Genomic DNA, 15,345 nt, shown 5'->3' with positions numbered 1-15,345 from the left:
CTCACCAAATGAACTTGAATACATATATCTCACCAAATGTCTTTTAATATGTTCATAAAGACATTGAACTAATCTCTCTAGGGTTTACTAATTGGTGGTCGGACTCCACCGAAAGAGGTTCCTCATAAAAATAGAATATTTTCTGAGTCTATTCACCACTATTAACAAGAGATGTCTTTGGAGAAGGAGATGGAAATGAATCAATAAGGAAGGATTCTAAGTGCCTTATGAATTCCTTTGGCTTTTCTAGATTAACAGCATGGCCTGCGTTTTCAATTGTCACAAGACGAGCACTTTCCCCAATATGCCTGTATATAAGAATGATTAAGGTGTTAATTTGAAGATGATAGAAAATAAAGAGTAAATTAGAATTTATTTAATTTAATTAACCTTTGCAATCTGTGGCCTAGCTCCAATGGGAATATTTGATCTTGCTCTCCCCATACTATTAATGTGGGCTGCTTAGATAGAGAGAATAGCCAAAATAAAAATAATATGGAGATGTTAGTAACCATACAAGATGAAGACTAAAAGATCTTAAATAAATAAGGAGATCACCGTTAGTATCGAAACTTACCTTGTCGACATTAATCTTTTTTCTTCTTTTCAATTATTATTCTTCTTCTTCTATAGTGTTATTGTTTACCAACTCAAACAAGTCGAACTTAAGTTTAAGCTAATCATTCTTAATTCGAATTGAGCTTAAATTAACTTTTGTTTGCATTTAGTTCAATTCAAATTCACCTTTAATCATTGGTAAATGTCATTCATATTATGGCAAGACTTACAATAGACCGAAAAAATCTTGATAAATATTTTGGCTGAATTGAATATGATATATACTTTTTGGGTAAATTCGAGTTAAGTCAAGAGTAAGCTTGAGCTCAAGCTGATAGGTAATAGTGAAGGTCGAAAAGATGAATAGTAAAATTGAAAACCAATTTTTTGTATTAGGTATTATATCAAATTATAAAATATTTTTTAAAAAAAATAAAATAACAAAATTTTTTAATTATCATATCATAATCTTATAAAATATGACAAATATCTATTAGAATTTTAAGATTTTTCAGATGTGTTTTGATCACATTATTATTTTTTTTAAAAAAATATTAATTTGTATTGATAATATATATTATATTTTACTGTATTAATTTTTCACCTATATCTATGATAATATAAAAGAAAAATTAAAAGAAATAGTGAAAAACCTTTTGGATAGGAGGAAGGCTAGAAAGTTTTCGTTCTTTGATTATAGCTTGGATCAATTCTCTCTTCTCTTCAACATAATCTGTACACATCACCTGTTAACATCAAAGTAGAATTTAGAGATGTTTATTCGGAAAATCAGAAGAATCCCAAGTATATGTTTCAGCAAATTAATTAGGGTTTTTACAACATCTGATCCTTACAAGACTGAACAAGATGAATTTAAAAAAATATGGTTTTGAGAAATGAACTAACAAGGTCAACTCAAATACGTTATGACCATGTGTACAGTATAATATCTTCAAAAGCTAATTAAATAAATATTATTATTAAATAGATAAATAATATCTTTAATAAAAACCCAAGGGGTAAACAAATGATTGAATGATAATCAAATTGCCTAACTAGAGATTTAGCTATAACTTAAATCATCGGAGCCCAACATGGATTGGAGCCGCCCTTTTTAATCATATACAATTTTTAAAATGTGATGACATTAACCACACATTTTTAAAATCTTGGAATTTCACGTAATTAATTCAAAGGAATATTTATGTCATCAAGGGAACTTACATCGATAAAATCAGAGAGGAAACAAGAGGGCACTCCTCTGGCAGGCTTCACAAAAGACAATTTCATCAATTCCCTCAATCTCTCCGGCGTCTGCGGATACAAAATGCTGGCAGCCTCATCCAAATCCGAAACCCTAAACAGCCCATTCTCCAAATCTTTCTCCTCCAAACAAACACCAGCACAACACAGCACTAATCTCTCCAGGGCCTCCGGAAACTGTACGGCCATACTGTACCCCACAAACCCACCATAACTGACCCCTACTAGGCTCATTCTCCGTACACCCTGTGTGTCCATCAGTCTCATCAGACAGCGAGCCTGAAACGCTTCCGTCCGCTCAGGTCTAGCCGTGTATGACCCACCGAAGAACAAGAGATCCGGGACGAAAACGTTGAACCGGGCGGTGAAGTGGCGGAGATGTTCGCCGTATTGCCACATTGCATTGGCTCCGAAGCCGTGGACGAGAAGAAGATTGGGTTTGACTTGGTTGAATTTTTTGGGAATCCAAGTGTGCATGATGGTGCCATCTCCGAGGTCTACGGAAACAGAACGAAGGCTGGCGTTGGAAAATATGTAACGGTAGAACTTGTCGAGGGAGGCGGTAAAGCTGAAGCATTTTGACATGATTAATGGGAATGGAAATTCTTCCAGAATCTGTAAAACGGAAAGCGACACAACACAAGGTCTGAAATAATAAGAGATTTTGGATTGTTGAGCATTTTTGTTGAAACCGCTAAGAGTCAATATAAATAAATAATCTTAGCCAAGGAAAAATTTAGAAAAACGTGAAAGGCAGTCAGTCAATCAGGTACCAAGTGTCCACCTTACAAACATTTACATGTGTTTAAATAAAATAATTTTGAATTAAAACATGTTAATGATAGTGGAAACGATGGCAAACGGATAGTCATTCAGCCTTTTTAAGCAACAATACAATACTTCATTCATAGAATAACAATGATTATAATATTAAAATAAAAATAAAATAAATTAATTTTATCTTTTATTTCGTAAAATATCAATGTTTATATCAAAATTTATACTTATTGTTATGCATATACATAGTATAAGGGTCATATTTTACCAAATAAAAATACCCAAATATCGCTTATTGATTATTATTACAATTAATAATAATAAATAAAAGTCAAAATATTTATTATAGAATAGAAAAGAGAATAATCAAAGTATTATTGGGCACAAACACTATTATATTATATTATATTCATAACACAGATTGTTTTAATAATACTTTTCACTAATCAAACTGATCGATTATCCATAGACCCGCCCTTAACTGGGGGTTAAAGGCTTATTAAGTACATATAAAAAAAGATATCACATGAATACCAACATATTGCATCCTAAAACCATATATCAAGTTCCACATCACCTCATCTCAAATGACTTCAAAATATTTATACAAAAAACAGTGCATCCTCTATAAAAGTAGCTTCTACCAAACTAATGTTACAAACTTTCACTTCACACAACACAAAAATTAAAGGTCCATGTACAATATTTATTTTGCATTAAATTAAAATAAATTGTACAAACAGACAACACCCAGCCCTTCCAACCTTTTTTATGCTTTGATTACTTTGACCCAAGCAGGTTTGAATGAAAAACTACTTATTGAATGATCCATTCAATCCTCATCCAACTCCAAAATTGTTTATTATGAGAGAGAGGCAAGAGATGCAAAGCATCAAGTTACCAGCTTTCTTAATCTTTTCTCAGCAAGGCTAGCCACCTTATTCTGTGGTTCAAGAACAAGAGCATGCTTGAAATCTGCAAATATCAAGAAAATTTTTCACAGAATTAGTTGATGATGAGAGACACTTAAGTACTGAACAAAGAGCTCATATTCAATTACCATGTAAGTGTATTAGAGCTAGATTCGATCCGAGTTGCTTGAACAAGCCAAGTTTGAGTCTCAGCTCATCAATCTTGAACTGGACTTTGTTTGGGTTTAGCCCAGTTCGCATTCAACCCTAATATATATATGCATCAAGGTGTGAGGAGCTTAATATTCTAATTTTAATAAACCTAAGTGGCCCTGTAATCTTTATTAGATACACACATCACACTTCCTCGTCTACTACATCCATTCGTACAATGTTTGGATTAATTTTTTAATAACTCTTTGCTTATGCCAAATGTCTTGACATATAGGGACATAATGGGGTAGGCAGACATGATAGAAATTAAAAATATATAAACTTTGTTTACGAATTTGGGTTTGCTCAAACTTAGCATGATATAAGGGGAGTTAAACTCAAATTTAGACTCAAGCTCAACTAGTTTTGAAGGATATGAGTTCAAGCTCAATATGACGGATGATGCTCGAGCTACTCAACTTGCTTGGACTCGAAATTGTGATACAAGCTAAAGTCTATGTCAGCCAAGCTAGATAAACTTAGAATAAAACAACATCATTTTAACTATAGCAAAACGAAATTATTTTGTGATGCTTACATAATGTAGTGTTGATGAAAAACACTGTTATTTTGAATTGACCAAAATGATGTTTATATATATGTGAGCCTATCTAGCCTAGCACCCTTATGACTCAAGTTCAAACTCAATAGTGTCATATACCCATGGCTCAAGCTCAAGTTCGATCCATGGCCATTTGTTTCAAGTTTGAACAAGCCAAATTGCCAATCGATCACGAACCAACCTGGCTCAAATTCAACACTAACTATGTTAAAGCTAAAGACAGGTAGAAAAAGGTAAAATTTGGTTCCCTTTTTTTTATAATTCTAAAATTCCCCATGCTCATTTTGCTAACCCAACCCAAGTTCAAAATAGAGCCCCAACAAATCCAAAATCTTTAAGAAATAAGAAATAATGACCTTTGGCCATAAACATGCCGAAAAGGGGATTCAAAACCCAAACCTTATGGCGGTAACCACAGGTCCCCCATTCAACTATCATTTCATAGAAATTTTGGTCAAATATATAAAAAAAGGCAAACACAACATATCTGATGAGTATAAATTTTTGCCATATAATAGAAGTATTGCTAGCACAACAAATATTACTATGAAGAACAAATAGAACCTTTCTCACCTTGAAGAGCCTCTTTATATCGGAGAAGTCTCTCTTTAGCAGTTCCACGTCTCAAATATGCTTTCACATTCTGCATGAATATAACAGAATGTTATCACTCAAATAGTCAATATCCATCAACATTTCAGTGCAAATGAGCACACATTTCTAGAGAATGCAGTAACAAAAGTTGTTCAGTGATAAAAATCTGTAAAAACTTGAGTCTCAGATTCATTCTATGCAGCTACAAACCAGATAATAGAAGATAAACAAAACTAAAAATCATAATTTCAAAATAAGCAATTACCCTTCTTACATAAAATCTTGAATGTATAACTCTGCATGCATTACATTAAAATTGACTTTATATTTCAATATAGTGCTAAAACAATATTGGATAGCTAAATAATGTTAAATATTAAAAATAAAGGTAAAGATACATATTCCCTTTCATTTTTTCTAAAATTCAGCGTCACAGATTGGCTAGAAGTGCAATTATGGATAAACGGGAAAATTTTCAAGCAAGGGTCTGAATCTGTCAAATGCAGCTTTTCTTTAGAGCAGAGAAGATGGTGGAATGTATTACAAATACTCAAAATGCCTGCAAGGGTTTTGCAAATACAAATCACAACCAATAAATGCTTTCTTTCATCCCCTTCTTTTAACACATCTATACCACTTCTCTCAAGGCCCAAATCATCTATCCTAAAGAACAAAGTCTCAAAGACAGAGATAGGGGCCTTATTTAGGTTGATGCCAATAAAACTCAAATTTATATAGGAGTTAATTTTTTTCGGTACTAATTTAGAATTACTCATTTCAGTTATACAAGGGATGCTTAATTGTGTTGGTTACAGTTTCATTTATAAAGATTAGAGGTTTTGGTTGACTTTTATATTTGAACTGGCATTTGTAAATACTTGTGCAGCATCAGACATAACTATAATTGGCATTAAAATCCCACAAGTTGACCCCCAGAAAAACACTATATCATCTCCAAATGTCCTACCATGAAGTTGGCAAATATTGCCATACTGCCTCAATCCTTTCTTAATTTATAAAACATAGAACTTGTACTCACACATGTATCCAGAGGGAAAGAAAGAGAAACACATACAGAAAAATTATAGTGTGGCCTGCATCCACAATTAATTTCCTAACAACCTATAAACCCTCATAGCATATCCACAATACAAGTAATATTAAGTTAAGCTTCAACACAACCAACAAAATAATAGAATGGATGTGAACATTATGTCTCTTAACACATAGCTGAACAAATTCCATTTCCCCACCCCAGGTGATGAATAAGCGCCACAAGTAAAGAACAAAGAGAAACAAAGTTTTAAGAGTCGTATTATATCGAACAACTAGGAACTGACCTCTTGCATCTTTAACAAACAACAATAGATTATAGAATTAAATGTAGAAGAAATAATCTATCAATGTGTTGGAGTTGATGCTCTAGACACTGGAGTTACCATTTACATGGAATCTATTGGGTTACCATAGACACTAGGGTTAATATATACATGGAATCCTCTAACAGGTCAATTTAGTGAACATGCAATTAACATGTCGTCAACATGCATCCATGTATTACACCGGGTTGTCACAAACAACCTTAACATGTAAAATTTCTCACTACAGTTCAGCAGGGTCATTCAACACGATGATAGTCATAACATATTATTTGTGTCCTAAGTCAAAATTATAGTAAGGTACGGATATTTCTAAAATGGTCACCAATGTGCACATAGGGTTTTCACGATCAAGATACACATTAATCTCCATGTCACGGTTCTACAATTCTAAAGACATTTATCTTGACATATGTTCAAAAATATGCGCTTACAAATGAAGTGTGCCACTGGTACTTGTATAAACATAACTTAACATAGACATATATTGCCAAGAAGATGGGATCTGGAGCACCAACTTCAAGACAATGTTTATATAGATCAATTAACTACATACATGTCCACTTACCTTCTTATCAAGTGATATTGCTATGCTGCAGTCTTCTTCAGCTTGTTGAAAGCTGGATAGAAAAAGAAGAAACAAAAGGGAGATGATCAAGTTGTCAGTCGTCAGAGCAGGTGCTTGTAGATTAACAAATGCAATAGATTTAGGAAAATAAGTGTCAACATATTAGAAGTTTATCATACCATCCTAATTCTAAGTAAGCTGCTGCTCGGTTGCAATAGTAAGTTGCATTTTTCCCATTGATTTTAATAGCTTCATTGTAGTAATTTACAGCCTTATTCCATTGCCTTCCCTTAAATGCAGCATTTCCCTGTAACAAATTTCTCAGCAGTCAGTAAAAACAGTAAGGACCATAAACGTATATATGAGGCATTTCCACTCATCTTACATGAATGATTATATTTTTTAATAGATTAGACAAATATTTTTTACAGTCAAGGCCAGGTTTGAGATCTCACCACAGTTTCGTGCTATCTGACATTTGCCTAGTTAGAATTTTGGAGTTAGCGCACTTCTTTCTGCCTTTAGTTTTGAGTCTTTTACTATATTTTCTAGAAGTATGCCCCTTGTATCCTTGCACCTTTTTTTTTTTTTGTTTTATTTATTTCAAAACTTCACCAAAAAGAATGATGGAAAATTAAGGTATAGAATATGAAAACTGAATGAGAGTACAATATTGTTAACATAAAAGGATATGCACACCAAAAATTTTTCTATCAATGATGCATCAGTATTGCCATTAACATAATGAGATGAACCAACCTTTTCTTTTAAGAGCTCAGAAGCATCCATGTTACCATTGGTATCTGGAAATGGCACAGAATTTGATGCAATGTTGGCTTCTTCGTGAAGGGAATCGTACATATCTAAGACAGTATCCAGAAGAAATTTATCAGCTCCATGGTATGAGATAAATGAAATAGAGATTGGATGTTGATCATGCTTTCCTAATGGAATGGCAACCTGGTGATAGCAGGGTCAAATTAATAAAGCTAGTCACATAAAATAAATCAAGGGCATAGAAATCATACTAACGAAAGTCACAACTGCAGAAAATGAGTTCACCTGACAACAACTGGACATACTTGCAATACTTGATAGCACGTATGCTCTACTATAAAACTCAGCAGAATACTGTTTCCTTGCATTAAGCTTTAATGGATGATCTGCAACTGTGGGAATCACTAATATTCCATCATCCTGAAATTAAAAAAAATATATAAATGGGAACATGAAATGTATAACCCAAGCAATAGACTTAGAGCTGGTAGGAAAGCTTTATTCATCCTACTCGATTCAATGATTTAAAAAACTCCTAAGATATAAACAAGTGAGGTTAGTAACATTCTAACCATCCTCAAGTTTATCAAATCAGAAGCAAGATACTGTAAAACTATCCATGACAAAAGTAACAGGGACCTTCCAAAAAAGAAAAAAAAAGGAATATTTACATCAGTCTCTGTTAAGATCCCAAGTGTAAGGTATGAGACTTGGATCCCACATTGGAAAAGTATGGGCAACTAATGTGGGGTTTATATGGCCTTTGGCTCTCCCATCTCAATAGCTAGCTTTTGATATGTAGTTCTCTTAAGGTTCGTACCATTTGGTATCAGAGCCATCACCATGTCTCCCAGTCGCAATCGTGCGGCGCGGGTGGTGACGCCGGCATTGCAGTGTTCGCCCGGGGCTAGCAGGGAGCTAGCGCACAGCCAGCCCGCGTGGGCGCCAGGGCTGCGAAGCGTGATGGTATGTTAAGATCCCAAGTGTAAGGTATGAGACTTGGATCCCACATTGGAAAAGTATGGGCAACTAATGTGGGGTTTATATGGCCTTGGACTCTCCCATCTCAATAGCTAGCTTTTGAGATGTGGTTCTCCTAAGGTTCGTATCAGTCTCCTTCCTTTTTGGATAAGGTTACATCATTTTGTTAACCAAAGAACAAGTGTTGTTAACAAAACAAAGCAAGTGCAGCTCCTGGAAGGAATAAAGATGAACATGACTAGCCAAATGGAATTAAGTTAAAGAAATCTGTTTTCTGCTGAGTAAAAAACCTCCAAACTCCTAAACTAGCACATGACCTGATGTAACAACTTTTTTTTCTCAACAATTTAACTCAGCTACATATACTGTTAGGATCCCAAATGCAAGGTATGGGACTTGGATCCCACATTGGAAAGTATGGGCAACTAGTGTGGGGTTTATATGGCATTGGGCTCTCCCATCTCAATAGCTAGCTTTTGAAGTGTGGTTCTCTTAAGGTTCGTATCATTTGGTATCAGAGTCATCACCATGTCTCCCAGTTGCAATCGTGCGGCGCGGGTGGTGACGTCAGCATTGCAGTGTTCGCCTGGGGCTAGCAGGGAGCTAGCGCACAACCAACCCGCATGGGCACCGGGGCTGCGGAGCGTGGTGATATGTTAGGATCCCAAATGTAAGGTATGGGACTTGGATCCCACATTGGAAAGTATGGACAACTAGTGTGGGGTTTATATGGCCTTGGGCTCTCCCATCTCAATAGCTAGTTTTTGAGGTGTGGTTCTCCTAAGGTTCATATCATATACATTCTAGAAAGTAGAAACCAAGCTAATCTTTTAATTCACTTGGTCAAACCACAAACAAGTCATGGAAAAAATTTACAGTGGGGAACTAAACAATTAAAATTACGAAGAAAGGCAAATATACAACCCAAGCAGATCAATAAAAGATAAATAATGTGGACCAGGAGAATGCAAAAGAGGGGCTTCTGAAATATTATCAATTAACTCATCATAACACAACCATGCAAAACTTGAATCCAACAAGTCAGGAGATTCCAAAGTGGTTCCTTATTGTTATTTTCTGTTTTTGTTTCAAAGAAAAAATATCACGAATGTAAATAAGCAATTGAATTAGCTCAAAATTAGGAAATTTTCTTATTATTTTCAGATAATAAAAATTGAAATTAAAATACATCAAAAACGTATTGGTTATCATTTTCTTGTAAAAACAAGAAACATTGTAATAACTATCAAATGAAAACACAAAATTATCCTCTTTATGATTTCATCTTTTCAATTTTCTAATTATACAAGTAATCCTCTGTTTTTGCTGCTTTCTGTTTTACAAATGAAAATTGTCAACTGAAGAAAGATGAAATAAAAAATGATTATAAACATGCAACAGAAGAGAGTCAGGGAAGGACAGTAAAGGAATTGGCATTTAGAAAAGAAAATAAGCCAGCAACAATTATAACCCTACCTAACATGGGAAAGAGCTGTGAAAGTAAGATTCATTTATCTTTAACAATTTTCTTTTCATTTAGCAACAATAATAACCCTAGATAAACCTTTTTGCACAATAAGATCAGTTTGTGGAAGTTAGATGATTTCTTTTTGCAGCACTAGTCTCGTTCTGCAACAAATCAAAACTATCTACCCCTAGTTTACTCACTAATAAATGCTGTATTCACAGATTTATATAATTGAAAGAGAACACAAACTAGGACCAAAACACAAAAAGGAAGCAATAGCTTCAATAAATAGGATTGTTATTGTGAAATGTGCCTGTGTGTGTAATAGTCAAGGCATCCTGATGTAAGTTCTATCAAGATTATACTTAAATACCATTGGATTTATCTCACTAAACCGAAATGATATTTTAAAGATAAATGTAACAGCATAAAGCATGGTCCTGATAAAATTATATTAGAACATTCTATCTAGAGAATTACAATGTGCATGTATGTATATAAAACATGCTTAGATATATATCCAAGAGAAAGCACAACAATTATTACCAAATTATAATTTAATATTAACATGTAAATATTTAAGAAAGAATACTAACAGTAATCTGGGGAGACCTTTAAAAGACTTTGAAGAGCTGCTCGCATTCCGTCCGGACTTTATAAAAGAGTTTCATGTTATCATGTGTTATGTTAATCGCTTCATGAACACAATCAGAGACACCAGGTCCAAACCTTGGTTTGACTGATTTAATCCATTCCTCATGATTAATTTTAAATTCATACCTGAAATGTGGCAGAGATATTATGCATATTGGTTAAATTGAAAAAGGCCAGAATAAAAGTGCTCTAGAAGTATGTAAACATCCATATTCAAAGATTTTGAGTGGATTGGAAATCTAAAATATGTAAATAGAAATGGAAATCTGAAAGCTAGAATAAGAAACATAGAAAAAATACAATGGTTAAAGTGATTCTTCAATAGGTATAGCCCAGCCATTCAACAGCTTGACAGGAATGTAGAAGAGAAATGTAAATTAAAATGTTGGACATTTCTTATTAATTTAAAGTCTTATCAAAAAATAGGATATCGTTTCAGATGCTTTGTGCCAACTTGTAACTGAAATTTTTTATTCTCCAAGCATTGAGTGGTGGCATATGTCCCTCTGAAATTTTGAAAAACAAAATTTGCCTTTGAAAATAGCTTTTGGAGATTAAATCAATATGTTTTCATATATTAAAATTACTAAAGGTGCAACTGAGGTTTTTAGATTTTATCTTCACTTCAGAAAATTGTTTCCAAATCAGAAAACAAAATTCTCCTTCAGCTTCAGAAGAATTGTTTCTGAATCAGAAACTTATAACCTCCTAATCGAGTTTACTCAAACTCTAGAATTTGAAGCAAATAAAAAATAAATTCTTGGGGTGAAAATGAAGAGAAATTATTGCTTCATGGTAAGATTTATTCTTGCAGGTATCAATCTTCCTCTTTAAAAAATAAAACAGAAAACCCATAAGTTTCAATTTAGCAATTAAATATTAGTTCATATAATAATTCTAGTTATTTGGCCATTGTTCTACACATTTAAGAATCAATAATTTAGATCTGCATCTACTTAAAATATTTTTCTCCAATTTCTTCATCACAGCATCTGTCACAATCAAAGTGTCTCTTAGATTGATATTTGTCAACAATGTTCATTAGGAATTAGATTACTAATCAAACCATGTTTGTTAGTAAAAGGAAATCTCATGCAATTTATAACAGTGCTTCCCAGCTTTCTCTCCACACATTCAACAATTATATCTGGATAAACATATCTACATTTATTCAGCTCACATGAATCTCTAGATGCTCAGAAAAAGCAAAAAAATTACAATATATATACCCGAAACTACAAATTGGAAACTTATATGGATTTCATAATAAACAAGAAGATTCTGAACCAGACTTATAATTAAAATAAATAATATAAAAAATAAGGAAAAGGATTTCTATATTCACTTTTTGTTAAAACTGACATACATCAATCACTGAAATAAAAAAGAATGCCAATTATTCAAATATACCTTTGTAATGAAATCATGACTGATGAGAGAGCTTTCAAAATAGACATTCCGTTTTCCAATTTTGTAGATTTTTCATGAAATCCTTTCAAACTGGGCACCCTGGAAGAAATATACTGACCAAAGTTCACATGGTTTGGAGGCTTGTCTGCGCAATGAAAAACACATAGCAACTTCAAAAAATAGGGTAATTGTTGTTACATTCTTTCTTTGTTGAGATCAAAAGATAACATAGTTTTCATTGTGATCTTTAAGATAAAACATTAAAACCTCTACTAAATTCACAAACTGTATCAGTATATTTCATAAAACCCAGCAACTTACACCCAGATAGACTTTCAATTGCTTTGCTAATAACATGCACTGTCTTCAGCTTGGGAACCTTAGAAAGCTGGAAGACATCATCAGCAAAAATAAGGCGTCTTGGCCTCCTAGGTTCCACCGCATTTAGTTGAAGTAAAACATGACCAACACGATGTAAAATAGATGGAGTACGAGCAAACCATCCTGAAAGATCACCATGCAATGAAATGACAAAACGCAACCAAGAAAGGCAATCAAGGTAAGTTGAAACAAAGAGACAAAAATGAAGTCCTCAAAAACCCCAAAGCCTGTAAGACAGCCAGCCAATATCATCTCAAATACCCAAAACCATTTAAATACACGTAACTCCTATAAAATATGGGACAATCTGCACATGACTCATTTCTACAGTAGAGATCAGCTTTTTAGCTGAACTAGAAATTCTGAATAAAATTAAGAAAAATTCACTGCAAAATAAATGCAGGAAACCACATTTTTGCATGAGTTGATCAGAACTCAAAAGAATAAATAAATAACAAAACAAAAGAATATTATCCACAAAATTTTGAAAACTATCAATGAGAACCATACCAACAGTCTCCAGAGTTTGAGAATTTGGCAGAATCCCAACAGTAGAAATGGCCCCATGAGATGGTCGATAACCAAGGATCCCACAAAATGACGCTGGAATTCTGACACAGCCAATTGTATCAGTACCTATGGAGCATAAGAGTTTCCTAGATTAGAGGGCATACTTAAAGAGGTAAAACTTGTATCCACGAACAAAAGTCCACTAATAAATTTCCTGCAGAAAAAGAAAGAAATCAACCAGCAAGGCTCATAAGTGAGCATGGATTTAAGAGTCTGTCAATGAATTTTTTAGGGCAACTATAAAACCTGGAATTCTGATGTCAAATCTGGGATTCCCTTAAGTTTAAAACAAAATAGTAGAACAAATGATAAAATAAAATGAATAGCAAACAGCATCCATTACTCAAAGCACAACTGAGCTTACCAAGAGCAAAGTCAACAAGCTCAGCAGCAACTGCCACTGCAGAACCGCTAGAAGAACCTCCAGGAATATAAGAAGGCATGTGCGGATTGATTGGGGCCCCATAATGCTTGTTCTCCCCAGTTATACTAAGACAAAAGTTAACAAAACCTTATTAAAAACCACACTATTCTTCTGATCTCTGAGAAGATGTAACAATAGTGACTCACCCAAAAGCCATTTCATCCATTATGGTCTTGCCAACACAAGTAGCCCCATTCTTCAATAAAAGAGTGACCACCACCGCTGTTTTGTCGGCTTCCTCATGCGTCCTTCCCCAGTCCGGACTCCCAAACCCAGTTATATACCCCTTGACATCAAAGCTGCCATAAACACACCCCAAAATGTAAATCATTCCTCCTTTTATGTAAAAATGTACTTTCCATTTGCCAAAAAAAAAATCTCAATACAAAAACAAAACACAAAAGCAGAACCAGCAACCTCTCGCAAAAACCCCCCAACCAATATTTGTGTCATATTTTAGAAAGAAAATATCAGTCAATACAATAACATCTGCGTCTATTAATATTCAAATCTCTCCCTACCTATCACAACATGCAACTAAAATAACCGTACAGAAGAGAGAGAGAGAGAGAGAGAGAGCAGAGTATGTGTGAGTAAGAAGGCTAACTTGTCCTTGACGGCAAATGTTAAGCCTGCAAGCGGCTGTGCAGCAGCGGGAGGCGGCGGCTGAGGGAAAGGAAGCAGTTCAAATCTTTCAATAAAAGCCCCGAAATCAACTCTTCCATCCGCTTTTACTTTCCTTCTACGGCGCAGCGTCTCCGCCACAACCACGATCCCCACCACGCTCACGCTGATCACCACCCAGACTTTCGGATTCGACGCGCTCGTCTTTATTAAATTTAGGCTCTTGGACATGTTTCCAGAGACGCGGGTTTTGGGAGGGTTTCGGCAGCTTCTACTTAAAGAGTTGGTGAATGCTATCGTGCGCCTTCTGTTCATTACATTTTTTATTTTATTTTTTATAAATTTAACATAGGCAATTTCCCCTGGTCCCCAGAAGATTTGCTGATTCTTATATGCCCCCTAAGTTTTGAATATCGTACAACACATCCCCTTAAGGAGAAAAAATCCAATGAAGTGACCTCAAGCCAAACACTAGTCGGCTCTACTCCATTTTTGCACCCTTATGGACACCCGTCAAAGAATAAAAAAGATCTTATTATCCAATGAAAAATTGTGCATTGTTTGCTCATAGGAAAAATTAGTGGATTGGTAATGAATATCAATTTGTTCTTTCAAAAGATTCAAATGGACATATATAATTTCATCCATCCATTAAATAGACCATTTCTTTATTGTTGAATTATTGATATTAATTATCAAACTAAAAGCACATTTCTTTTATCATTAAATTAGGTCAATTCAAGTAAACAATTTTTGAAAGGTTATATCAAAAGCATAAGCATCTAACCTTTCTTTGCATATCTTTAAAAATTGATGTTAGACATTAAGATTCGTATGTTTATACTCAAAATTAATTAGCAAAATCGTATATTAAAAGCATTTAGGTAAATAATCTTATTTTGCTACTTTTGCCAAAATATGAAATGTCTCTTGAAGAAAGATACTAATTTTGATGGTGCTCACCATTTGTCTCATTTAAATGGTCACACACTTCAAGGCAAAACAAAAATATAAATAGAAAGAAACAATTCGAACAAAATTAGAATTAGTTTTAGTCTATTATCAAGACATCTTATAAAGTAAAGCTTGTTGAAACAAATATGTATTCAAAAAAATAATAACAACAACATTGTTAGATATAAAACAACACATGTAAAGTTAAAGGTCTTCACAAAGATTTAAATGATACATATTCTCTATGATAGGTATAATCTTATTCAAATATTTAATA

At 33.9% G+C, this 15,345-nt stretch overlaps 2 protein-coding genes across 2 annotated transcripts; both read right to left on the bottom strand.

The window, feature by feature from the left end:
* Position 1: 1 nt before the first annotated feature.
* LOC123227078 (monoacylglycerol lipase ABHD6-like) lies at positions 2–2,584 on the bottom strand. Its single transcript, XM_044651709.1, has 4 exons — positions 1,783–2,584; positions 1,212–1,304; positions 391–458; positions 2–308 (listed from the first exon to the last, which is right to left on the bottom strand). The coding sequence occupies exons 1-4, from the start codon at positions 2,404–2,406 to the stop codon at positions 149–151; spliced, it is 945 nt and encodes a 314-aa protein (XP_044507644.1). The 5' UTR covers positions 2,407–2,584; the 3' UTR covers positions 2–148.
* Positions 2,585–3,120: 536 nt separating this feature from the next.
* On the bottom strand, positions 3,121–14,739 carry LOC123227226 (outer envelope protein 64, mitochondrial). Its single transcript, XM_044651937.1, is given in 14 exon segments — positions 3,121–3,573; positions 4,858–4,927; positions 6,826–6,877; positions 7,005–7,132; positions 7,585–7,785; positions 7,888–8,022; positions 10,664–10,695; positions 10,698–10,831; positions 12,116–12,260; positions 12,437–12,619; positions 13,007–13,132; positions 13,431–13,555; positions 13,637–13,789; positions 14,098–14,739. Coding segments are annotated over 14 exon segments (1,899 nt in total). The 5' UTR covers positions 14,430–14,739; the 3' UTR covers positions 3,121–3,490.
* Positions 14,740–15,345: the final 606 nt, after the last annotated feature.

This window comes from Mangifera indica, chromosome 10, assembly GCF_011075055.1.
Source record: "Mangifera indica cultivar Alphonso chromosome 10, CATAS_Mindica_2.1, whole genome shotgun sequence".
Classification (NCBI taxonomy): domain Eukaryota; kingdom Viridiplantae; phylum Streptophyta; class Magnoliopsida; order Sapindales; family Anacardiaceae; genus Mangifera; species Mangifera indica.
Note: the sequence above shows the minus strand (reverse complement) of the source record. Positions and strands in the feature narration are given on the sequence as shown.